This window comes from Cardiocondyla obscurior, linkage group LG19, assembly GCF_019399895.1.
Source record: "Cardiocondyla obscurior isolate alpha-2009 linkage group LG19, Cobs3.1, whole genome shotgun sequence".
Classification (NCBI taxonomy): domain Eukaryota; kingdom Metazoa; phylum Arthropoda; class Insecta; order Hymenoptera; family Formicidae; genus Cardiocondyla; species Cardiocondyla obscurior.
The window spans coordinates 2,414,917-2,441,273 of NC_091882.1; the positions used below are offsets into that span (position 1 = coordinate 2,414,917).

At 46.3% G+C, this 26,357-nt stretch overlaps 3 protein-coding genes across 5 annotated transcripts in view; 2 read left to right on the plus strand and 1 right to left on the minus strand.

Annotated features, from left to right (window-relative positions):
• Positions 1 to 190: 190 nt before the first annotated feature.
• Positions 191 to 3,908, plus strand: LOC139109888 (alpha-amylase A-like). Its single transcript, XM_070669302.1, has 5 exons — positions 191 to 420; positions 529 to 962; positions 2,725 to 3,109; positions 3,220 to 3,708; positions 3,788 to 3,908. The coding sequence occupies exons 1-5, from the start codon at positions 247 to 249 to the stop codon at positions 3,797 to 3,799; spliced, it is 1,494 nt and encodes a 497-aa protein (XP_070525403.1). The 5' UTR covers positions 191 to 246; the 3' UTR covers positions 3,800 to 3,908.
• A 444-nt stretch (positions 3,909 to 4,352) lies between these two features.
• LOC139109889 (alpha-amylase 2-like) lies at positions 4,353 to 7,239 on the plus strand. Its single transcript, XM_070669303.1, has 5 exons — positions 4,353 to 4,673; positions 4,839 to 5,269; positions 5,361 to 5,727; positions 5,870 to 6,358; positions 6,446 to 7,239. The coding sequence occupies exons 1-5, from the start codon at positions 4,494 to 4,496 to the stop codon at positions 6,461 to 6,463; spliced, it is 1,485 nt and encodes a 494-aa protein (XP_070525404.1). The 5' UTR covers positions 4,353 to 4,493; the 3' UTR covers positions 6,464 to 7,239.
• Positions 7,240 to 8,389: 1,150 nt separating this feature from the next.
• LOC139109890 (uncharacterized) overlaps positions 8,390 to 26,357 on the minus strand; it is a 109,442-nt gene continuing 91,474 nt past the window's right edge. For 2 of the 3 annotated variants that reach the window (XM_070669305.1, XM_070669304.1), the window contains one exon: positions 8,390 to 9,986. In XM_070669305.1, coding sequence (XP_070525406.1) covers positions 9,699 to 9,986 — 288 coding nt within the window. In that variant the 3' untranslated portion in view covers positions 8,390 to 9,698. Of the gene's footprint in view, positions 9,987 to 20,778; positions 24,517 to 26,357 lie in introns of those variants that run through there. The other variant, XM_070669306.1, reaches the window with a different exon arrangement.

A 26,357-nucleotide genomic window follows, 5' to 3' on the forward strand; every position in this document is an offset into this window, starting at 1 on the left:
ATTACAATGGAATCACCTTGACCATCAGTAATTAACGTCAGTATCTCAGAAATTATGACAAATGCAGTGTATAATCAGATGACGATTATCAGTTTGCTCTACTGCGACCGGTGACATTTATCACGAATATCGTACTATTTGTCAGATAGGTCCATTTATCATCCCATATCAGCGACTCAGTTTTCTATAAATTGTTCAGATACATCGGAAAAGCGATTACAGTTAGTTTTCGGATTTGATGCCGCGATGTCGTTCTTCAGCTACGGCTTTATATCTTTGCTAGCGTTCGCAGTCGCTCATAAAGATCCGCATTATGTCGGCGATCGAACCACCATGGTTCACTTGTTCGAATGGAAGTTCAACGACATCGCTAAAGAATGCGAAGATTTTCTCGGTCCAATGGGCTACGGTGGTGTGCAAGTACGTATGCAATAAACTCTCCTATATATTATTCTCGCGTCGCATAAAAGATGTAATACAGAATGGAATTCTTTTTTTCTCTTTTTCTTTTTTTTTGTATTTTTATAGGTCTCTCCTGTAAATGAGAATCTCGTAATGGATAACAGGCCGTGGTTCGAAAGATATCAGCCGATTTCTTACAAAATTATCAGTCGATCTGGTAATGAAGATGAATTTAAGGATATGGTTAAAAGATGCAACAAAGTTGGCGTGCGGATATACGTCGACACGGTCGTCAATCACATGTCAGGTGATGCGAACCCCGCGTATGGCACCAGTGGCGCGTCAGCGAAGCCAAATGAACTTAGTTATCCGGGAGTTCCGTACAGTTCCAAGAACTTCAACCACCCAACGTGCACTATTCAAAATTACAACAACGCTACGGAAGTCCGGAACTGCGAACTGTCTGGTCTTCACGATCTCGACCAAAGTCAAAAATACGTCCGAGACAAGATAATCAAATTCTTTAACAAACTCATCGATTTGGGAGTTGCCGGTTTGAGGTAATTATCATTCAATTAATTTGTTCCTATCACGTAACAATTTTTAACAAGAGTCTACAAATAGAAAGAGAGGAAAATTAATTTTCCAGTTTATATTTACGGAAAATAAAACTTTCAATATAGCAAAAATTAATATCAAGAGTCGCCGAACGAGCGTTTTAATGAGAACGTTTTAATGAGAACAAATTCGCCTGCTCGTAGCTTCTGTCGTTCGTAATTTCCGTCGTCGAACTTAGTTAAATAAAAAAAAAAATTAAATCGTTTGCAGCGGCAATTGTGTTTAATCGATAATTTTTATCTACGTTTAACATCAGCGCACGATCGATGTGCATTCCGCGACGAAGTATGCGAATGAGATATAAAATCCGAAGTGTAAACTCGGGAGATACGTTTCTGCGGCCCCGCCCCGGTCCCGATCTCTCTCTATTTCCCGCTCTTTCTCTCTCTCGCGTCCAGGATGCACCGGTGACTGATGATGTTTAACATTAAACTGGACGAGCGGTGCCGCGCGGGCACTGACAGAGGCCGGCTCGTCTGGTAGCATTAATAAATGAGAGACATCAGCTTTTAATTACGCGCCTGGCTCGTAATTGTAACCCGCAGCGAAATCGTACCATCTCGCGCCGAACCCCGGTGGCTTCGCAAACGGAAGAGCGATATACGCGTCGGGAATGATAACGGAGCGCGCTGCCGTCTTGGAGACCGCGCTACGCGCCGCGTCCGCGGTACGCGGAATGTCTCGCATATATTTCGCGAAAAGGAATGTAACGCTGATGACGCGTATTAAGAAATCGTGACAGCCGTAAAAGTGCACTAAAGTCACTGGCGCGCGCACGAACGGGGGACGTTTGACGGCACGGTATACGTTACATTCTGCCGTGGCAAGTTCCGTTAATTATTATACGGACGTAAGGACCATCGTGACAATTTAAGAGAATAATTCTATTCCCTCTCCCCCTCGGTTTCACGCTCGAGAATATTATTCACAAGACGACGGTAGAATAAAATTGATTCTCTCTTCGAACGTAATGTGCGGCGATAATCCAAATAACGCAGCAAGTTAATACGAAGTTGCGACAAACTCGTAAGTAGGATAATTTTCTATCCCCATCGCGTGCTATCCGCGAGTAAATTACGGAATGAATAAACGGAAATAAATAACGCCACTTGGTCGCATCATTTTCCGGGTTGCGGTGAACTCTGACCTCCTCCTCCCCCTCTCCCCCGTGCACGTCAGCCACCGTGCGCTGCATCGCGAGATGTGCCTTTCGTAGAGGCGATTGCCGCGCGAATGCGCGATTAAATTCAATGAAGTCCGCGGTATCCGCGGCCGAACGGTAAAAATCTTAATTGACCAAATAGCGTTAATTAATTAACGAGCCGACTTCTCGCCGGCGCGCATAATTCGGCGCGGAAATAACTGTTTGGGATATTGAACCTCTGACCGCGGTGCCGTGCCGGCTACCGATCCCACCTGCGTGCCGCGCGCGAAATAAAAGGTATTCCGGAATTAGCGGTCATTTGTAATGAGGCTGCGATAAGAACGGCGAGATAACGCGGGAAAAGTTTTCGTTGCCCGACGCAACTTTATAGGAATTTTAAATTCCTATTATTCCTCAGATAACAATTCGTACGTGACGCTGTTTTGTAATTTCATGCATTTTGGTAAAAAGATAAAAAAGTATTCTAAGTGGTAAATTAATCGAAGTAGTCGTACGTTGATAGAAAAATAGCTGAATATAATATTTTAACGTGCTTGCAGAGTCGACGCGGCCAAGCACATGTGGCCGAAGGATCTCGAGGTTATTTACAAACGAATAAAAAAATTGTCTCGTAAAGCTGGATTTCCGCCAAAGTCTCTGCCTTACATCTATCAAGAAGTCATCGATCTCGGCGGTGAAGCCGTCAGCAAGTTCGAGTATAACAAAACTGCAGCTGTTATCGAGTTTCAGTATGGCATTGTTATGGGTTATATGTTCCGCGGTGAAGATAATTTATCGAGATTGAGCTCTCTGGAAGATACGAATAAATGGAGAATGATGCCGTCTCGTGACGCGCTGGTTATGATTGACAATCACGATAATCAGAGAGGCCACGGTGCCGGCGGTGAGAAAATTTTAACGTACAAGGATCCGAAAATGTACAAGGTAAAGTTTCATACTTAAAAAAAATAAAAAAAAAATTTATATATACTTGTACATATAAAAAATAATTTTTGTACTTACCGGAGAACATTAATGATTGTTCTTTCACGTAGATGGCCATAGCCTTTATGCTCGCCCATCCTTACGGCCAAACTCGAGTGATGAGCTCCTACGTGTTCGACGATCCGAGTCAAGGACCGCCGGCGGATTCGAACGGCAACATAATCTCGCCTGAGATCGTCGACGGTAAATGCGTCAAGGGATGGGTTTGTGAACACAGGTGGCCGCAGATTTACCGCATGGTCCAATTTCGCAATCTGGTAAACGGAGAGAAGTTGGAGAATTGGTGGAGCAATGGGAACAATCAAATCGCCTTCTCTCGCGGCGGCAAAGGCTTCGTCGCCTTCAACGCCGAAAAAGACGATTTGAAGCAGGGATTACAAACTGGGCTGCCAGAAGGGGTATATTGCGATGTCATAACCGGGGAAGTTGTCGATGGGAAATGCAGCGGGAGGACGGTGGAGGTTGACGCCAAGGGTAACGCTTTGATCGAAATCTTATCAAACGATACCGACGAAGGTGTGCTCGCTCTTCACATTCAGGTCAGTGTAACAATATACGATAAAAAGGCAGATAATGGAGATATGATAGTATTATCTAAAATTTTGTGTATGCTCGCAGGCGAAACTATGAGGCACGTGTGGATAACATGCTTTTGCTCTCCAAGACCCTCCACGACCAAGATTTATGTAGATTTACGTAACACTGTATTTATTGGACCTAAATAAAAGAGCACATCAGATATTGTATTTTTCTTATTCTAAAAAAAGAATTATTTTAATTCCTAAAGTGACGTTAGAAAAAAAAATCTTATCAGCTTATCGCTCTTGTCTCGTCAATGAGAAGTGCATGCGACAATGTAGCTTTAAATATAATTACGATTAAAAAGAAAATAAATAAAATAACAAAAATTATTCACGATTACACAATTTCCAGATGCATCAATATTTTCAGGCTGGCGGTGTTCACCAATTATGATCTAACATAATTATACGCATATGTTTTATTTCATCGTAACAGCGTCAGATAACGTTTCGCTCGCGCAAATATTATTACAGCTGCGGCAATTGTTGTTCGTCCGTTATCTGTAAAAAAAATTTTTAATTAGAAAAATATGACTAATTAATTAGAATATTTACAAGGCACAAATATCGATCCTTATTTATGCGATAAATGTGTTTTGTCGGCGCAGTTGATACAATACGATACAAAGTGGTCGGCAAAACGTCATGCGCATTTGTAACCGGCAAAGAAATATTGACCTTCGCGCAGGCAACCGTTGCGGTTATATATATTTCCGAGACTGATATTTTCGCATCAGTCATCAATGAGCATAATGCGAGTGCTAGTGTGTGCGTTAGCGATATTATCAGCGGCGGCCGCTCAGAAGGACCTGCACTATCTGCCCGGTCACGATGGGATGGTGCATCTTTTCGAGTGGAAGTGGCCGGACATTGCGAAAGAATGCGAACGATTTCTCGGTCCTATGGGATTCGGTGGCGTGCAGGTAAGAAAGCTAAATTCTGTAACGCTAAAGCTATGACTCTAAGTGCGCTCGCGGAAACGTTCATGAATACTAATTTTTCTTTCTTTTTTTTTTTTTTTAATTTTGCGGCTAACGATTTATTTTTATTGTTGAACAATTAGAACGAATTCTCATAAATTGCCGCAGGTTTCGCCGATCCAAGAGAATGTGATTGTTGCTAACAGACCATGGTGGGAACGCTACCAGCCTATTTCCTATAAATGGCACACGAGATCGGGCACGGCGAGCGAATTCAAGGAAATGGTTCGCAGGTGTAACGACGCCGGCGTGAGAATTTACGTCGACGTGGTGTTCAATCATATGACCGGCGATCACAAGAACGCAAGAGGTACCGGCGGTTCGACGGCGGATACTAGTAGCTTGAGTTATCCGGCGGTGCCGTATTCACGATACGATTTTCACACTCCCTGCGCCATCAATAATTACCGAGACCCGGTTAACGTGCGGAACTGCGAGTTAGTCGGTCTGCGCGATCTCGACCAATCGAAGGAATATGTTAGAGACAAGATCGTCAATTTCTTAAACGGAGCCGTCGACGCTGGTGTTGCTGGCTTTCGGTTAGAATAATTTCATTACGTGCGATTTTACGTGCAACATTTTCTAATCGATGTTAAAAGAAAAAGAATGATTTTTTCTTTTTAATTTCAGAGTAGACGCAGCTAAGCACATGTGGCCGGGTGATCTGAAAGTGATCTACTCTCGGTTGAAAAACCTTAATACCAACCATCATTTCCCGTCAGGTGCGCGGCCCTACATAGTTCAAGAAGTAATTGATTACGGCGGTGAAGCAATCAGCAAATTCGAATACAATTCTTTCGGCGCGGTAACGGAATTCCGTCACGGCATGGAGATCAGCAACTCGTTGAAAGGAAATAATCTGCTGAAGTGGTTTGTTAATTGGGGAGAACCTTGGGGCCTGCTACCGTCCAAGGACGCGTTGGTATTCATTGACAATCACGATACTCAGCGTGACAATCCTAACGTACTCACCTACAAGTCATCGAGGCTGTACAAGGCAAGTGATTCTCGACAAAGCTACAGGAATTAATTAAAAAAAAAAAATAAAAAAAAAGGAAAAAAAAATACCGAAATATTTTTTTAAATACCGAACAATATTTTTATCCGAGTGCTGAGTCGACGGGTACGTGATTTTACAGATGGCCGTTGCTTTCATGCTGGCACATCCGTATGGCGCCGCGCGCGTCATGAGCTCTTACGATTTCGGCAGTTTCGACGCTAATCCGCCCCAGGACTCCCAAGGCAATCTTTTATCTCCGACCATCAACTCGGACAATACCTGCGGCAACGGATGGGTTTGCGAGCACCGGTGGCGTCAAATATACAACATGGTGCGCTTCCGAAACGCCGTTAACAGCACGGCCCTCAACAATTGGTGGGACAACGGTCAAAATCAAATCGCGTTCTGCCGCGGAAACGCGGGATTCATCGCGATCAACGGGGACAATTACGACCTCCAGCAAGAGCTCTACGTCTGCGTGGAACCTGGAACTTACTGCGACGTCATCTCCGGGAACCTGGAGAACAACAAGTGCACCGGCAAAGTCGTGACGGTGGACCAAAATAGAAAGGCACACATAAAGGTCTTGACGTGGGAGGAAGACGGCGTGCTCGCTATTCACCGAGGGGTAAATTGATTTCACTTAACATTAAATTTATCAATCGACGACTTGTTATATATAATATATTCATTAACGTAATTAATTTCTTCGCAGGCGAAGGTGAGATCGTGAAGAACCTGAAATATTAAATTAAGAACCGCTACAATAAAATATACATAAATATAACATTCAAAATAAATTACATAAAACATATAGAAGCTGAAAAGAATTTTTTTTTTTGCATTAATTGTTCGATTATCTATTTAAAATATTAATTAATTCAGTACTTTGTGTATTCTATTATGAATATAACATATTTTGCATATCGACGGAATATCATAATTAATCGTTTGGCGATTTGTTCCTTTTTCTTTATTTTATTTTTTTTTTTTTCAATATGTGCGATTGCATTCCACGGAGTGCAATGCTCTCGATGCTTTATTTTTACCGCTTTATCAAGCCTGATAACTCACCAGTTGATTCATTTGCTATACTAGATTTCTTAATTGCATAGCGCAATGATTGTGAAAATATATTGATAAAATTGACAAACACTTATTTTTCAACAATGTTTATTTTAACAGAAACAATGTACTGTTTTTCCTCTTTTCACCATTAATTTCTACTATACATGATATGACAGTTATTCGTAAGTAATACACGACAGACTCACGATGGAAAAATGAAAAAAGAAAAAGGAAAATTTGAAAAGAGATCGGGTGAGATGGGATGGACACATACCGTAAAGTCGTCGATCGGCCTTAAGGAAATGAAATATACCAAAGGATGAATAGAAGGTTTCAAAATATCACAAAATAAAATTGCGTCGGTTTAGCCATCTCTCTCACTGATTTTTAAATCCATGAATACGATTAAATAATATTTCGTCGAAAGAATCTGTCAGCACATTTATCGTTTTAATTCTTTCTTTCCGTCCGTACCTCCTTATCTCGTTATCGAACGGACTAACTCTGCACGAAATAATTAATGCGCGAGCGCATTAACAGCGTGAATCTCGTGACTAAGACACTAAATAAAATACTACAGAGTACTTTTGTAGAAGAACGACATAAATAAATGCTTAAGCGTTATGTACAGGGGTCTTGTTTAAGTAAAAGCCGCTAACTCGGTTAGTTTTAGCGCGCCCGAGTTTGTTGTATAAAAAAGAAAAAAGAAAAAAGAAAAGACAAACGAACAAAAAAGGAAAAAAATACGATTTAGGTTGGACAAAAAAAATTGCCGAATAAACGTCACGTTCCTTAAACTGAATTCATCTCGTTACGTCGTGCTTTAACATATATACATAAAAATGTCGAAAATTAGCGTAATCGTTAATTATAAATAATAGGCACGTAAACAAACCATCAGCCGTGTAATTACATCTCGGCGTAAGGTGGAAGCAAGTGTATCGCACGCGATTACCGCGTCTAATTACCATTGGTAATTTTGTACTACGAGTAGTAACGGATTTATGTAATCAGCCGCAGGAAGTGCGAAAGGAATTTCCTTCTTTCACCACCGCGTCCAATCGTTTTTATTAATCGAACGGTACACACTTGGATAAACCTCGAAACGCGATTTCTAATATTTCCGCATTTCCTTTTCTTTTCTTTCTTTTTTTTTTTTTCTTTCGATGCGGCACAAACTCGGGAGTGCAAGAGACACGTGTAGAAAACGTGCCGTTTAGGCGCCGTGTGTATATGTATATACAATTATATGGTCTGCATTAAGTTCACTTTAGTGTTTTGTATATGCGTGTCTTGTATGTATGTGTGTGTGTGTGTAAATCTAAAAAAATACTGCTCATCTTACGAACCGATTCCTATGCACATTTTCCTTCGCGAATGGTACGTGTAAGCGCAGTTTTGACATCGTCGCCCTACCACCATTTACATCCTAATCGTTACGTGAATACAATAAGGCAAAACGGCTACTACATCTCTAAATAAATAAACGTTTGACGTTGCATGAATCCTGGAGATAAAAAGGGAGACAAGATTAAAGGCGCTGCAATGTACAATTCTTAAAGAGCTATACGTCCTTGTGTGTACGTGTATGTTTTCTTTTTTTTTTTTTTTCTTTCTTTCTTTTTTTTCCTCTCGTGTGTCGTGTGTGCTCGCACGTGGATTCTTGCATATAGAGCACATTAGCAAAAATATAATTTAGTATATTTATCGTAATAATTCTCATCCATATAAAAAACTTTGTTAAAATATATAAAAGAAACAACGATTTGAGCAAATACGTATCTCCTACGGTAGTTAAAGTTATCGCGTCGAAACGTATATTTATTGTTATTGCACGTAATTCTTCTCGCTGATTATGTATATATAGATCGTGTTCTTTTAATATATCTACTCTGCCTCACACATTCGTAAATAATTGCAATCGTTCTGACATATGTATACATATACGCGTACCTCTCTCACACACACACCTCTTCCTTTAAAATTTTTTCTTTCTTTCTTTCTTTCTCTTTTCGACGTCGAGTTAGCAGTTTCTCGTTTCGCGTAGAAATACGAGGGTTCGGCCGTTCGAGAAAAGTGTCGATCGACAATCAAGATGATCTCAAATAATGAAAAGTAATACAGTAACGTCCCGTCGCGCATCGGAATTTCAATCCGAATCGATCGCGCAGCGACGACGTCTTGGAAGACTTTATATAAAGGTAGGCACTCGTTTAATTTATTATCTATTAATTTTTCATTTCTGAGGAAAAACTCTTAAAAAATCAAACTATATTATATTTTAATAATCACAAGTTTGAGAAGGTATCTCGACAAGTTTAAGAAATTAATTTAACATACCTTCGTTATGCTGCTCCTAAGTCGTACGCAATCCGTCGATAAAGTCGAAGCTTGTAGTTTCGCTAAAATACGGTTCTTCAGGTCTCTAGAGTTTAAGGTTTAGATTATCCTGATGATCGATGGAAATCGGAAATCGAACACTCGAAGACGTTCCTCGAGTATTCAACGCTTTACATGCTATACGCACTATGCTAAACATGAATCTTCTTCCATACACTCTCTCTCTCTCTCTCTCTCACTCTTTCTCCTCTTGTTCGTATCATGTAGTCTAATCTCGGCTAAAAACTCCCAGTCTGAGTTTCTGGGCGCTTCCTTATTCGACAACAGGCGGAGTCTCCGTGCTCGCTGATATTTGAAATCGTCCTTTCGCTAATTCGAACGTATCGTTAAACACGTCACTGCTTGATAGGCTTCTTGAAGACGACTTCCGGCTTGCGTACCGGGCGGGGTACGCGCCGTTCTATCCTGAGGGCCCGGTTCGGGTCCGGAGACGATGGCGCCGGGGTCACGGTGACCACTGCAGTCTCGGACCCCAATGGGGGAGTCTCCGCCATTGTTTGTCAGTTCCCTGTGCTGCTGGGTCGTCGACCCGGCGTCTGCTGTTGCTGTTGTTGCTGCTGCTGCTGCTGCTGCTGTTGCGTCACCGACGCCGCTGCTGCGCCGAGCGCCGGTAGCGGCGTTTGATGACAGTGGGCGCAGTGCAAGCACACTGTGCAAGCGCCGAGTTTCCGGGCCAACATCACGCGCAATTTCAAGGCTGGTCCCAGCTTCATGCCCATCGTACCCGTCAGATGATTCTCCGACAGCAACGGCAGGGCTGCGCCGTCTATACGATGCTCCCGGAAATTCTGCAAGCAGAAAAAAAATGACAGCGGGTTATTAGAAAGTATATCTTGGTCCGAGAAATTTTTAGATATTGGCCGGTCTTTTTTTATTTTTTTTTATTGCTGCGAGAGCGCAAAGTCGAAAGCTGTAAACGTTCTATTGTAACAGTACGTCCAAATCTCTGTTCAAATCGCTGATTTGCGAGTCAAGAGCCAGCGACAACGCGACGCTGGTATTACCGGAATTCCCGGTATTTAAAACTCTAGTCGGCGGATTGTTCGTTAGCGCTATTCTTTTGTATACTTCCCGTTCGACGCATACCTTCACGCGCGGGAAGGAACATGTACGCGTGTAACGACCTCTGACCGTTGCTGGAATCACGTCCCCTTCGCGGCAACTGTGATCTCCGCTGTCGCGCGGAATCCCGCGGGTTTCATCTCACGCGAGAGGATGAGCACAATCGAAGGGGCGACTCACCGGTTTCCGTCGATGCGCAAAAAAAAAATTGGCCGCGAGAAACCGGAGGCGAGGAAGAAGAAAAAAAAAAAAAAAGAAAAGAGAGAAACGGCCGAGAGACAAACACCGAGTGAACGGACGGGGTGGGCAGGAGCGGGGCAAAAGGAGATTAAAAAGAAAGATATAGGGAGCGCGGATGCGTTTCATTCACCGCGATGAGGGCCGCGCCTCGCGTAATTGCGGCTGCAACGACCGCGGGGTGCAGCGTGCGGTGCACGCGTGTACGTAAGCGCGATCCGCGGACGTCCCTTGCGCGCACCACATGTTCGTGGAATACGGTAATTGCTCGGCCCGCTTATGAATGAAATATTCAGCGCCGTAATGCGAGCCGTACACGCAACAGCGGACCGGTCTCCTTCCTCCGCGCGAGTCCGGGGCTGCCTCCACTCGAGGAGGGGATCGGGATCGACGTGGAGATCGAGGCCGTGCATTCATGCCGCTGGGCATTCAGGCCTCTTTTCCCTCTCTCTTTCTTTCTCCTACCTCTCGTGCGGATAGTATTTAATTGGTCGTTATTTTTTTTTTTGTATTTTTTTTCCGGAGAATATGCAAGGAAGTGCAAGGAGCTATTATTGTCACCGAAAAACGCGCTTATTAATTTCTGCGCCAGCTATGGTAGCGCGCGTTATTTGCTCCGCGGCGAGCTCCAAACAGCATCGGAATAAATTTAAAAAAAAAATAAAAGAAAAAAGAAAAAATTAAACATTACTTTAGATTCTTCAATTAATTTTACGTGTTAACGTCCTCCTTAAATTAATTGTTTTACGAGACGGCTTATTTTTGCTCGTCGTTCAGCCGGCAACGACACGCGCGGTGAACTTGGAATCTAGCAGGTGTTGCATTCATGCCGTCGGGCTGAATGTAGGTGCTCGCTGACCGTTTCGCCAAGCGACTTCTAATCTACGATTTATCTACGTGCGCATCGCGGGAAGAGGTATCAAGAGACTTCATCGCGCGGCAAGGGGATCTATACCGCTAAAGCACGAAACCGAGGTATCTCTCGCGGTAACAATGCGGCGCGTATAATCGCCGACAGTAAAACGCATAATCATTGATTACGGTAAATAGGCCCTCCCCCTACGCTGCTTCGAATTCTCGATACGTTCGCCGTTCTAACGGTACGGAGTACGGCCACGCGCGAGAAAAGCCGCCTCCTCACGATCGCCTCGCGCAAAACGCTAATTAGTTAAGTCATTCACACGGCGCGCGAAGAAACCGCTCGCGCCGTGAAACCGAGCCGCGTACACGGCCGTTCTGTCCGGCGCGGAAAAGTCTCAGATCCTCCCGCGAACCCCCCGCCGGAGACTAATTGTTAAGAGAAAGAGTAATTCCACACTTCTGCTCGTCTAACAGCACCGTACAATCGTTTCTTCGTTTTTCTCTCTTTTTTTTTTTAATTCGCGTCATCTCGCGCAACTGTAATCCAGGATTTCCACGAAACTCATCAAGATAATCGCGAATGACGTCTCGTCGGACTTTGAATTCGAAAGCGGGAACGAGATTAGAACCGAGTTCTAAAATCACGGCGCTAAGAGGCGCGTTTAACCCCGCTGGTTTGATGATGAACGCCGCGTCATTGTTCTCGCGAGGCGCAATGCGGGGCAGGTAATTTCGAAATCTCACGAAGTGACCGACGCGGCGTAGCTGCTTTCGAGCCGCGGGTACGGCGCAGCTGCAGTTGCAGCGAATATATCATCCTCGTGTTGCACCGCGGGCGACCGGGTGCGCACCAAAGGCCGGGTAACGAAGACAACCTATATTTTCTCCACCCAGTTCCAAACTCTTAAGGGCAAACGCGATCTCCCCGGCTGGGCCTGCATCAATTATACCTTCCACAAACACGATGTTAGGCCCCCCTCGCGTACTCGCCGTGGTACGAGAGGGCTCGCGAGGATGCGCTCCGGCTCGGGAGCATGTGTTATTAAATTATTCGCGCGTCACTGCGTCTCGCGGACACGAAGGGAGCGGGGGGAGGGGGGAAGGGGAGAGGGCCGCCCTCTTCTTAAATTATGCGCGTGGGCTTATCAGATATGCCCGCGGGCCGGGAGGCGCGCTAAGCGGAATTTAAATTGGCGAACATAGAAACGTTCGTGTAACGATATAAATGCGCGCTGCGATTTGCGATATTTATTGTGCATCTCGTGCCCCCATCGTTGAAATCGCGGCACCGCGTGCCCACCGCCGTGTCCGTAATATGTAATAAAATCTCCTGTTCATTCGTGCGAATACCGCGCGTTAAAGGCCGCGGTGCGGTACGGTTCCTCACCTACGTCATAATCGCGGGACGTGCCTTCTTAATTATTTTAGCCTTTAATTTCGCATGTTAATTCGAATGGCCGCGCCGCCGCCGCAGGAAGCACGGGGCAGCATGCCGTTCCACGGTGAATTCGTCGCGAGCGAGTGCCAATTTGTCTCGAGATAAAGAGGACTCGGCAAGAATATCCGCGCGGTTGCATCCGACCGTGACCTGGGAAAAGACGGGGAATCCTCGAAAAATAACGGCTCCTTTCTTGCTCGGGCTCGAATCCTCGACCTGAGGAATCTCGTGGTTATAACCTTAAGAGATCGCTCGGTCGGAACCACGTCACGTTAAATTACACGCAGCGAGTTCAAAGAATTCGCTCCTGGACGCCCGAGCGATCGGTCGTCGGATTTTTTTTTTCTCTCTCTCTCTCTCTCTGTTTTTTTCTTTCCCTTTTTTTTCTGTATTCGGAATACAGGTGCGGCGGAGCAATACGAAAATTACTGCCCCCGATATCAAGTCTCTGTAATTAGGTCTAGCCCCAATAATTACAGCGCGTTGTAACGATCATAGTAATTTTAAATCGTAATCCCAGTAGTTTTTCAATCAACCGGTAAAAGAGCTCGTCGTTCGAGAGCTCGAGTGATAGAACTGTAATAATCTGCAGTGCCACATAGCGAGGTAGCAACCCGAAGAAGCTTAGCTAGCAATTAGAACGAGATTGGCAGTTGCCATTACTCAAATCTATTCATCGCCCCCTTCGTAGGATCCCGCGGAAATTATAACACCGTGCGGCATTGTGTTACGATTCTAACCCGTCATTCTTTTAACGCGTCGGATTATACCCTGCAACGTGTATCTCACCCACGCGTCGCCGGCGTAACGTTACGCCGCTGCCGAATGAATGTCGGGCGACCGCGGCGGGTCGTCGCGCGAGAAGCGAGGCGTTAAGCAATAAAGCGAGCGCGCGCCGCAAATTTTTGTTGGCTACCGAAGAAGATCCCCAGGGCTGCGGCTCGCACTCGGGATCCCTTATATGGGAGAACGGTTGCTTCGCGCGAAGGGCAAAGCGCGCCTGCGACCGCGCGGCGAATCCTACGCGGGGACGGGACCCCGAGGTTGAGAATTTGCGTCGGCTAGAAATTCCACACGCGTGTTTTCGTTTCACCGCGCGACCTCGCGCGGAATTGTTCCGTGAGAAAGGGCGACGCCGCCGGTGTACCAACAAGGTGCGCGAGCGAGAATCGGCGTTTCGCATCGCACCGGTTGCGAAGTCGATCAACGAGCGCGAACATTGTTCCTCGCGATGAACACGTTCGACGCTGCAATGGCGCTACATTGTCCGCTCACGGTTCGCAAATAAAGATCGCGGGAGAAAAAAGAAAAAAGAAAAGAAAAAAACATAACTTTTACTCAGCAAAAATATGAGATAAAAGCGTAGAAACTCAATACGTGAAACGCGACTGTAATTTTAAATACGAGATCTTTTTTTTTTCTGAGGACCAATAAACGAGATAATAGACCAATTTTTTTTTTTTTTAACTCCCCGCTAGGACGCGACGAAGGACGCGTAATAGAACCTTTTCGAAAGTCGTGCACCGAGGATATATACGGAGGAAACCCGTCCGACATTCTGCGCCACTGTACGGTGACCCGCCACGCCCTGTCGAGGTCGTCGCGCGCCTCTCTCGCTCGGCCTGGCCGCGCCAGGCGATCAGCGTGCCGACGGCGACCGGTCAGCCTAACCGACGACCGGCGCGTTCGCTGGCACCGACCTAACCAGATCAACATCCCCCCGTCGCGCCTGCTGCCTCCGACCGTACCGCCTCACGTCCTCGTTTCTCCTCCGGCGTTTTCTTCCTACCTTCTTCATCTCCGCAGATGCGCCGCGTACTTACGTCATACCTTCATCTCGCTCCGACTCGAGCTAGTACATCGCTCCTCGCGTCTCTAGTCAAAGTTGACAGGAAGATTCTTTTTATTATTTTTTTTTTTTTTTTTATTTTTCTTAAACGCGAAAAACAGTTACGTCAAATCCGCTGACTGATTGTCTCTCTCTCTTGAATTCATTGAGCTTGCTCCCGGCTACCAGCAAGTGTGTGCCCTTTTCTCCACTTTACCGTATCGAGAAACTTGTGCAATAACGCCAACCACACCCACTTTATTGCACGACCTCGTACATCGGCGCCTTATGTTTCTCGCTCGAATTTTCTCCTCGCCGCGCCGTTAACGGCTTCAACGCTCGACGTGTGATTCGCGTTTACTACGCGAAATGTGTATCATCCCGCTTCAGGTTTCATCAAAATTCATTAAATTCATGAATGTACGATTGAAGATGTATGTCGAACGTGTTCTGGAGTTACCGTCGTTGAGCAACGCCGGAGCCATAAGGTGCGATAAGAAGGAAAAAAAAAAAAAAATAAATAAAGAAAAAGAGAGAAAAAGAGAGAGAGAGAGAGAAGAGTAAGGCAGAAGAAAAACGGATCTCGATCGTCAATCTCAATCGGTTTGCTCGACTTCGCGGGCAACGTCGCCGTGTAATTGAGAGACATTCAGAGTGCATTAGCACCGCCGAGCACGGGGACCAGGCAAGCGTATTAATTGCTCATCAACGATAATGAAGGGTTTGTAAGGCGATATTAGCATAACTAACAGGTTTCCCGGTAATGAAGCCACGTTCACGGCCACGGTGCTCGTCTTCGTACCGTCCCCCGGAACCCTCCCCTTCGCAACAAATCCCAGAGAACGAGCGAGCTGGAACGAGGTGGAACAGAACGATTCGAGGCCGGCTCGCTCCGATGCGAATGGTGACGCGCTACCGCGATGAAAATCGGGCGAGGCGGGGGGAGGGGAGGGGAGGGGGAGGTAGATAACGAGGGCGATCCGAGCCGGCGCCATCCTACTTGGCACGTTAACCGCGTGGAAAAGACGATTAGGAAAATTCGATGCCGGCATAAACGATGCGCTCGGCGCCTGCTCCAACACGCGACATTTCGCGTGCAGCTTTGCGGTAATGATCCGGCAACAAGCTAACTACATTGTATGTACAAATATATTTAACACGAGATTTAACATTTTTTTTATTTTACTTTATCGTTATATGTCAATTGGAAGCAGAATGAGCGGAATCGAATAAATGACTCGTTTTTTTATATTAATTCCTACTGAATGTAACGTCAACCGACGAGAAAAATAGATTAACTGCACCCTGTCGCTGTGGAAATATTTTAAAAACAAGACGTGATTTAATGATTGTCAATCGTAGAGAAAGTGTGATACCGATACTGCACGCGACCGCGCTGTATAATGCTACAGTATCACGATCTCGTTATCGAATCGACCTTTCGCGGATATTTCTTTCTTTCTTTCTTATTTTTTTTTTTTTTGCAACCGGCGATACTTTCTCCGATTGTTCGGCTCGCGATCGAGACTATTTCGACATGAATTTATTCCGTTCGCGTGGGCCGTCTTACAGATTTCTCGGAATGTGTGAGACTTCAGACTACTCCAAAACCCTCGTGTCTCTCTCGATATTGCGAGTATAAAAACGAAGAACAGCATTGTGCCGATCCGTGCCGCGAACGACGAAGCTGGCCAGGAACTTTCATAGTTTTCACATTTTAGATATACGTATACATATATCGTTCATCGAGCGATATTATTTTCTGTACTTAAACTGGACGGATTCGACTTTCTCGAGTCGCGTGCGAATCGCGAGTTTTCACCGGAAGTAACGAGGCGAGGTCATTACGAAAGGTCCGAGCACACCTACGAACACGAGCCAAGAATTTAAATTAACTTAGAAAGTTCAGGGTCAGGCGGATACGCGCGTGCGTGACTGCGTACGTGCGTGTGCGTTTACGTAAAATAACAAAAAAGAAAAAAAAAAGAAAAAAGTAAAGTTTTCTTTCGTTTCCTTTATACATTACGACGATCTAATATCTAATCTCACTTACACGACAAGATTGTATTAAAAAAAAAGTAAACGGCACTTAAAAAAAAAAACATTCTTGTATTACTATTTTTAAAGCGTTCATATCTTGATTTTTATTTTTACGTCGTTTATCGCTAATTTCCATAAAGTATTCTTAAAAATACCCCGACATTTTCCGCATTATTACACACATGAAGGTGGGCGCGCCCACGATGGACCTCCACGCGGTCGAGAGTTATCTGCGGGAAATCTACTCTCGTAAGCACGCCACGAGGGCACAAGGGGGCTGAAGGGGAAGCGCACGGCTAGAGCCCCCACAACGTCCTCGATTTGCCACCGCTCCGGCGTGGTCGCCGCTGCCGTTCGCTGCGAATGGCAGTGGTCGTGCATAGGGGAAAAACACCGCGGTTACCAGCGGGGGACCACGGCCCCGATACAAGATACCGCCACGTGTTACACGCTGTTCGCCACCAGAAGAAACGCACGCGTTCTACCGCCCCCGCCGCGCGTATTCTATTCGACGGCACAATAAGCCGCGATGAAGATAATGACGAATTTTTCCGAAGACCGGGCGCGGAAAAATTATAGGAACCCGGAAGAATCTCGCGATTAGAAGAAATTCCCTCTGTCGTCGCGCACCCCCTCGGGTGCGCGACGGTGCATTGACGGTTTTCAGTCTTTTGCGAACTTGAATACCTTACCGAAGAGAGAGAAAGAGAGAGGGAGAGAAAGAGAGAAAAAAAAAGAATGTTAAATTAATTAAATTAAAAATTAAAAAGATTAAAATATTTTTCAGTAACCTGTAAAATTGAGAGCTTAAGAAGGGCGCGCTACCAGCTGTCGCTCGTTAATTAATGCAAGTTTAAAGGATCGACGTCGAGTGAGATATTCAATGCGACATCGGAGGTGAAAACATCGATATACCTTTATTACGCCATTAATGCACGTGCTCATTACGCGTGCGATACGTAATAATTTGACACGCGATGGGCTGCGGTGGCGGAGGTCACCGAGCAACCGACGCGCGACTTTCTCTTCTCGCGCCGGCGAGTTGTCATTATTTCGTCGCTCCGATTAAATTTCTCGGCGACCGGTCGCTAGCGGTGCGTAAGCGACCGGCTCTCCCCCTCGCGCCTTCTTCCCTCCACGACATCCGATCGGCCACTTGCCCGCTATCGCCGTGCCATCGGCGTATCAACCGTACAAAACCGGCGCATACCTCTCGCAAATGCCTGTTAAGATTATGCAAATGCCCGACGCTCGCTCGGAGCACCGGCAGCATTTTAAGGAAATCGCCGCGACGGGTATTCCGCGCGTCCGGAATTAAGATATTCGCCGAGAACGCGGAGGAGTCGCGATCGCCGCCGCTGCGACCTTCTTTTTCTTGCTCGTTCTGCCTTCTCTCGCGAACTACGCTCGACGTATTCGGGGGATATTCGTATGCCGATTCCGATCCCTCTAGACGCGACGAACTGCGGACCGTCGGGTGCTCGAGAATCTCGAACTCAAGCGGGACCTATTCGTTCCATCGATCCGAATTTACGCGTCGCGTGGAAATATGCTAAAATATATGTTTTAACGTAAAACTAAACTGCCCCGCTCGCGCAGTTTGACAATACCGCGACGCTTCAGTTTCCGTCGCGTTACGTTTGAGAGGGAATATTTTGATCCGCGACACGCGCACGCCTTCCGCCGAGTGACAAAACCGATTCCTCCTAATGCGATGTTATCCGGCATGCCGTGCGGGAAGATCGCGAGGTAAAATTTCCCTTTATCGTCCAGCCGTGCCGATTCATAGGGGATAACCAGTATTCATCCCTTTCATTCCGTGACAAGCATTCACCGACGTCAAATACACGCTTTCTTCGAGAGCCGCAGTACTTCCTGCAAGAGAACGGCACGTCCGTTGTGAACGATAATAGGTGGACGTGCGTATACGTACGTCAAGCTCGATTGGCCCGATCGCGATTGCATCGAAAGGACGGAAAAAGGGAAAGCTGGTTCTTATCATCGACTTATCCGCGAGCCCCTTACGTTTTTTTTTCCCCCTTTTTTTTTGTCCCTTCTTTCGAAATTTATATTCGGGTAACGTTGGGCAATGCCGCAAGAACTTCGTGACTATTGCAATTGCGCTATGAATAAGCCGCGAAAGTATGCGGTGCATAACGCTCCTAATTGCCTCACAAAGAGACAAGACGAGCCGGCTGGAAATACCATTCTTTCATTAACGTCGCGAGTGCGGTAACATTAGGCGCACCGGTACTCCTTTCATCCTTTGACAGGCATTCACTGGCGTCAAGCGCGCACTTTCGTAGTCGCCGTAAGAACTTTATAAGGACTGAAACGAAGAACGAGCCGCATCGATCACGTCGTTCTTTTTCTGTCTTTTTTTTCTTTTTCTTTTTTTTTTAGGGAATGACATTTCGTGGCGTGGGTGGCGGCGGGCGCCACGTCGGGAGAAAATGTCACGGAGTAAGGTGAACATAATGAACGCGCGGTGGGGCGCGGAGGGGAAAAAACCGATATAAATTTGTCTATATCTGTCTCCGCAACAGGTGACGCGATGTTTTAATCATTAAAGAGGAAGTTCAATCACGAGCTGCGCCTTCAGCTCTCAGTAGAGCAGATCCGCGTGTAGCGATCCGATAATAGTTAATGAGAAACTTAATAACGATCGTCTTATTAAATGAGCTAAGGAGATTAAAAACTTTTGACTGGAGGAAGAAAAACTTATAACTACCTCGTTGTAAATCGCGTATCTTGTCGCAAAAGCGGCCGATCTCGTTCGCGATGAAGAAACGCTCTCCGTTTACCGTTCGATCTAGCGTGAAGCGCGATACCGATTGGACAGTTAATATCTCACTTCGATGGTACGACACTTCGCAGAGCGTGTCTCGGCTCGCGCGCGAGGAGATTGGAAAGGTGAGTTTATGTATTCGTTTCTCGAGCGTGATATATGAGCGTATATGTGGGAGCAGGTCGTTACGTCAGCCTCCGCCGCCGCGGAGCTACGGCTGGTGACTCGCGCAGCTGTCCCATTCCACCGATTCTGCAAAATGCTTTACACGCGAATTCGTGTAAAGCGCCGGCTGTGCCGTGCGCGAACATCGCCGCGGCACCCTCGCCTCTTTCGCGAACAACACACGGGTGGCGGAGGCCCCCTCCCTCCCCTCGTGGCGAGAAGTCACGGCGCATTCATCTCCGCCGTCGGAGAGGTGTTAGCGTTTAGTCCATTATTCCGCGCCGTACCGTGTTTCGTAAGTGATACCGCATCGCACTACGGTTTTTACCCGTGTCACGCGGATGTAAACAAAACAAATGCGTCCGCGGCAATGAAAACTCTCGAAGCTGATCTACCTTGTACTCCGGTAAAAAAAAATCTGCGAAAGCCGCGCTGCACCTTTTCCATTCGGGAATTTAACGCCGATGTATAAAAGGAAAAAAATTATCCGCGCGAAATAACGCGCCGAGTGGGTTCGAATAACGTGATCGCGCGTGTATAAAGTTATTTTTATCCGGCCCGCACGATGTTGCAAACACACGTCGTGTGTTTCGCGCGGAGAGATTCATCATCGCGCTCGCAGAAGATTCATTAGATGACAATGACGCGCCCACAGGTCGTCGAGTATCGGTTCCTTCAACAAAGCGGCATACGTCACGGTAATGAGACAGCTGCCCTTTTCCCAAGCGGAATCGTCATTTCGCGGGTAATAAAGCCTACGCGACATCGCCGCCGTTAATGGCACCGACGTCGAAATCGTTCGAAAGAGCGGCCGCTCTTTCGCCGCGATCACGGCGGAGCGGAAAAGGCAGCCCGAGAAAATGATAAAGCGGTAAATCGCTCAGCTGTCTCGTACGTAATTGTCCGCGCGATTACCGCGGCAACGCGGCACCGCGAATCGGAAGCTCGATCAAGAGTGAAACAAACGGTCAATAAGAAACGCTTGATAATACGTGGTCACGTTCTTCTGCATCTGGGTTAATAAGATAAACTCGATGTGTCTATCGATCCCGGCTGATCTCACAGCCGAGCGCGATCGGTATCGGCGCCTGTAAATTTTACACTTTTAATCCCCGCGATCTCTCTTACCGCTGGCCGGCACCGATTTATCGAGTTCTACAGAGGGGAGACACGGGGGAAAGCTATAAAAAATAAAAGGGCGAGACCGCCGCTAAAGTATATCGTAATATTTCAAGTCGCGTTTCCTCGTCCACATCATCCTGCCAGGCGACTTAAACGCAAACAGGCACTTCCAGCGCCGGTCCGCGGCGCGATCATCCGTACATTTCTAAACCGCGGAATGCAAGGCGAAGTCCGCGGTTTTGCGTCGTGCCCTCGCGGAGGGAACTTTGCTCTCTCCCCCCCCCGTAACCTCCTCCGTAAATCCGATTCAATCTCCTCGGACAACGAAGGAGAAAATCAGGGTTTCGAAACGAAATAATAAAAAGGAAATTTAAGAAAAGAAAAAAAAAAACAGTTTAGTGGGCATTTCGAAACAGTTTGGAAGAGCAGCGAACGCACGAGTGGTGAAATACCGAAGAAAACAGCGAGAGGAAAGGAGAGGAGACACCGCGGATTAGAAGAAGGCAGAAGGTAGAGAACATAAGAGGTCGAGGGTTCACGGATCGTTCGTGTTGTGATAGGCCGCGAGAGAGATTCCCGACTGCAATAAGAGCATTAGATGATCGCGACGAGAAAAAGAGAGAGAGAGAGAGAGAGAGATGAAGAAAGGGCGGAAGAAAAAGAGAGAAACAGAGATAAAGAGAAAAAGAGAGAGAGATAAAAAGAGAGAGAGCGAGGAAAAGGAAAAAAGTCTCTCTCCCTCTCAATCGGGCCCGTTCATTACCATACGTTATTGGCTGGGCTTCGAGCCGGTCAGTGGTGTGTGTTTGCCATAACTCCAGATAAATAAACCCCAGGGCCAGATAAATCTATGTACGCGAGTCGCGGCATGTATAATGCAAATGCAATCATGTCCGCGGACCGCGGCGGTGCCGTGGACGTTAAAACTCGGACGCGCGGCCCGGCGAGAGCCTCGGCGATGCCTGTAAAGGGCACGCAAGCGAGCCCCCACGAATTTACAGCGCGCAATCCGCGCCGGCAACAGGCTTAAAAACCTCACGGCGAGGGTTAGCGAGAACCGTTTACGGCGGACGGGGCACGACGGGTAATTAAGATAAGGGAACCCTGCCACGGAAATATATCGGCCATAATTATTTCGAGTACGCTGCCCTTTCGGAATTTACAGTAATGTCGCTCGAACATTCGCGGCGAAATAAATGAAGCGATTTCGGAGAGGCGTGTACGTTTTCACGGATACTACCATCGTTCTTTTTTTATCACGCGGGTGGAATCCTTTTTTTTATTCTTTTTTTTTCTCTCTCTTTCTCGGGAAAGCACTCGCGCGGTAAAGACAAAATTTAATTACTAATTATATCGTCGTGCGGTAACACCGATAGACGTAGGAATCGATCACGGCGAGCAAATTACAGCGCAATCACCCGCTAGAAATCAAAGGAAAAAAAAAAAAAATGTGACACTTCGAGAGGTACGAGTTCTTGATCGAACCGACTGCGGTCCGAGCGATGTGCAGTTAATTGTCGATCATGCCCGACCGACATGACGTGAACGGCAATATTTTCGATTGCGCGGCTAAACGAGAGCTCGGTATTGTGCAACGGACAAGCGGGCGAGAGCGCGGCCAACCGGCAGCGGTTTTCTCGGACGGGCACATCTACACAGTAAACCGTGTTGACCTCCTCGCTCCCTCAGGCTCTCGCTTTTATGGTACAATTTTAACGATGACTCTCAAGATTGAGGTTGAGACCCGCGAATCATTTCAACGATGCTCGCTTACCTTCTTCTACCTAGCGTGAGAATCAACGAAAGTAAACTCGGCGCGTGACATTTATCTTGCGTCAACGCGCGCGGAAAACGCGCCGCTCAGCCTCCACTTGAGATACCCCGGGTACGTCAGGAACGCGACGACCGAATTACAATGCAATTATTGCGTAATTTTATTTTATGCACCGTACGTTATAGCGCGTACGTTAATAACTCAAAGTTTTTTTTTACTTCTTACAATTAGTCACATAAGCAGCTTGCTTCAAATTTCTTTTTTTTTTTTTCTTTAATTACCTGAACGAATAGCTATGGTTGTAATTTATTAATATTTCTCTATCTCAATAAATTTTCTACGAATTATCGCGTTATATTACCACGAGCGTGCGTTACGATCTGATCGACGATAAATCAATTTTGGGCCGCATAATTTTGCACGCGCGAACCCCCTACCGCAACGATAAAAGAATAACGATCATGTTAACGCGTATAATTAAGCACCGCGTCGCCGGCGATAAGACGTGGCCCGTGTATTTAGATTACCCTCCGCTCGCAGTCCTGTTCGGATCGATATAAATGATCGCGGTCGATCATCCTTCATGTGTGCGAACGTGAACACCGTGCGATAACGGAGAGGCGTGCCGTTATTCACTCGGCGATATGACATCCTTTTCGTCCCGATCCCCTCTTTCCCCCCCCCTCGTACAAACCCTCTCACGTTTTTTCGCCCGCCTCGTATCGTGTCCCGTCTTACGAAAATTACCGTGATCGCTAAAATTTCTTCTCGTCGTGAACCCGCTATTCGCGTCGGCGAAACCGAAAAAGTAGGCGATAAGTGAAACACCACGACGTCGGAATATACATACACGGGTCGCACACGCGAGCACGGAATGCCAATGCTCCCTTATCTCTCCCAGCTGATCTCCCGCGCCGCGCCAGAGACGATCCCCCCCGAAGAGCGGAACGTTTCTTCGATTATGCGTTTTTTTATCGTCGCCTCTATGGAACCGTTTCATTACCGCGGCCGCACGCGTATTCAGATGCCTCTTTCATCGTTAATTTTTGCTACTTCGCGGCGCAAAAGTAGGCGGCGGTGCCAAAGGTTATCCGCGTTTCAATTCGACGGCAGTGGCTTTTCTCTTCCGCCGGCTAAACTGAACGACTTACGATTCCTACCGTGATCCGGCTGAAGATGATCTCTAATCGGAATTTTTTTTTTTTTCGCCGGCAAACGCAACGCAACGCGAGGCCGCCGCTAATTTCCACCTGTCACGTTTGAATTTCCATTGAGCACGAGCGTCCGTAATAATAAATCAATACTAAACATTCGTGCCAATCAAGCTAATGGCATCGATTATTAGTTCTGCGATGCTATGCATAAAAAAAAAAATGAACAAAAAATATATCCGTCGTTTATTCGTACTTTCATTGCTTTGAGCGAGCGGATAATTATAACGTTATTGATTAAATCGCGATTCACGAACTTGAAAAGCGTTTTATTGCGCGGAAACTCTCTCCCGCGATCTGTCGACGTAGATCATTAATGTGAGATTCTATCTTATGTGCCCGATGTGCTTACCGTCACTCCGTGTTAATTAAGTGTATCAATAGCGATACTAATGATCATTATCAATGTAAATGCAATCGAATAGAGTTGTGAATGCCGAGCTTGTTCGCAATTAGGAGATAACGGAATAATTATAATATTTACAATGTTAATTGAGCTTTTGTAAGCTTTCAGGTATAATTAAAACCTCGTTTATTCCATTCTGATCGATACGAATGTATTTTCGCATTTAAATCTCATTATTCGTAAAAAAGAAAAAAAAAAGAAAAAAAAAAATCCTGCCCTTCCATGTGTAGAAAAAAAAAATGCAATCGTTAATCTTAATGAATTACTATTCATTCTCGTCTACATTTCTCTCGCTAAAGAACTCGTACCTCCGATTATTAATACATTAAATACCTTTAGGTGACCGTCGACGTGATTTGCGCCGTGGATTATAAAAGAATGCTTACCTGAAACAGACAAAAAAAGATATTCGTTAAATAAAAGTCAAGCACAAATATAATTAATAGAAATAAATTTAAAAAATGTACAATATTGTTTGAGTGAAAATGGTTTGGTTCGACAATTGTAGGGAACGATTGTTGCGAGACGTATCGATAGCGATAGCGACGCTTGTTTTATCCTTAACGTAATCATCCACAGATATCTAAGTTAATCGGTGACAATAACAGCTCCATCGGAGCAGAAATTAAAGCGACTGTCGCGTGCCCCGAGTAAATCAGTTTTGTTTTTCCCCTCTTTCCCTTTTCCCCTGCTCGCCGACCCCGAACTCGCCATTAGCTTTACGAGTCGCGATTGTATCGCCGCATTACTTAACATATTCGAATGTTCACTCGACGATTTCGAGACACGGTCCCCTGGCTCTTGCATCCTTCTTCCGCCGTTCAACTTGATTCCTGTCCCCCCCGTTAGTTATGCAAAATAAATTACGGATCCGTTATAAAAATTTTCTCAAAGTTCCGAAAAGGATCCGTCAGCGCGAGTCAAGCGTCGTTTTTTGGTATCAAATTGCCACATGCGACCGACGTAACGAGGGAGAAAAAAGAAGAAAGAAAAAGAAATAAAATAAAAAATATATATGTCCAACAACGAGCGTTTCGGGAAAAATGGAGTTTCAATAATCATACATTCGCGTGGTTCGTACGGCATACGCAACGGGGGACGATTAACAAAATAAGATTGTAATACATAACTGGCGGAAGGTACGTGTATACTGTTCTCGCGTGTAATAACCGACCACGGCGCGCATAAACACCGTGGCCGCGACTTCGCCGCAGCTGCAGGCGGCCCGGGCAGTGTCGCGTCCTCGCTCGTACGTCGGCAGCGGTGATTAAAAATGCATATACGCACTCTGCATGCAGATCACCAGCGGGTCGTTGCGATACCGAATAACGACGGCGCGTCCCCAGGAACGGCGAGAGCCCCCGGCGCGATTAATGCCGATTAAGAAGGCAAAACGCACCGCCTCCGATCATTACGCCCCCCCCTCCTCTCTCTCCCTCCCCCTCGGCGGAGGAGAGCCTGACGGTGCTAGCAATTCCGCGCGCAGCCAAAGTAAGGTAGCTGCCTTTTCATTTTCCCCTCCCCCTCCCCCTCGCTCCCAACACGCTCTCTCTCCTTTATTTTGCGAGAGCATCTCTTCGCTCTTGGCCTCCCTCCCTCCCTCCTCCCTCCCCGCGTCCCTCTTCGCCCCGCGAGGACCTGAAGCCGCCGTCGCGGGTCCTCCGGGGGAGGGCAAGTAATTACTTCTAGTCCAGCCGGTGAGCTTCGCCGGCGGTTCGATAACCAAACTTATAATTTAATGGTTAATTATATAAGGAGTCCCCCGCGATTCGGCGGAGCCACTGGGCGGACACGATGACGTGCAGGAATGCCTATACCGCCCGTTTGCCTCCTCTCGATCACAACACGGGGGACTCGTTTTCCGAGCTTCTCTTCCCCCGGTACCTTCATCCCGAGATGCGATCTCCCGTGAAATTCATGCGCCCGGGACGGAATTTAATACAGATTAAAGGAAGCACGTATCGATTACGGCACAGACGGGATTGACGCTCCGAATCTTTCTCCGAATACGTACATTTGCATTTAAAAAAAAGTAAGTATCGCTGGGTGATAAGTTAAATTCTATCTCGTGGCCAGGAAATTAAATTTGAAAGCGTGGCGAAAGAACAAAATACGGTCCGAATGGGTGTCCGCGTCCGATCTCATTTATTTCTTTGCCAGCGATATTCGTACGTGATTTAGAAATGTAGCAGTCTCATTCGCATTGACCCTTCTCTCCGTTTCTTTT

What these genes read in the sequence shown, in the direction of transcription:
- LOC139109889 (XM_070669303.1), top strand. Translation starts at nt 4,494, where the DNA reads ATGAGCATAATGCGAGTGCTAGTGTGTGCGTTAGCGATATTATCAGCG. An exon ending in TGGGATTCGGTGGCGTGCAG is followed by an intron (nt 4,674 to 4,838) that starts GTAAGAAAGCTA and finishes AAATTGCCGCAG; the next exon opens with GTTTCGCCGATCCAAGAGAA. An exon ending in GCTGGTGTTGCTGGCTTTCG is followed by an intron (nt 5,270 to 5,360) that starts GTTAGAATAATT and finishes TTTTAATTTCAG; the next exon opens with AGTAGACGCAGCTAAGCACA.
- LOC139109888 (XM_070669302.1), top strand. Translation starts at nt 247, where the DNA reads ATGTCGTTCTTCAGCTACGGCTTTATATCTTTGCTAGCGTTCGCAGTC. An exon ending in TGGGCTACGGTGGTGTGCAA is followed by an intron (nt 421 to 528) that starts GTACGTATGCAA and finishes GTATTTTTATAG; the next exon opens with GTCTCTCCTGTAAATGAGAA. An exon ending in TTGGGAGTTGCCGGTTTGAG is followed by an intron (nt 963 to 2,724) that starts GTAATTATCATT and finishes ACGTGCTTGCAG; the next exon opens with AGTCGACGCGGCCAAGCACA.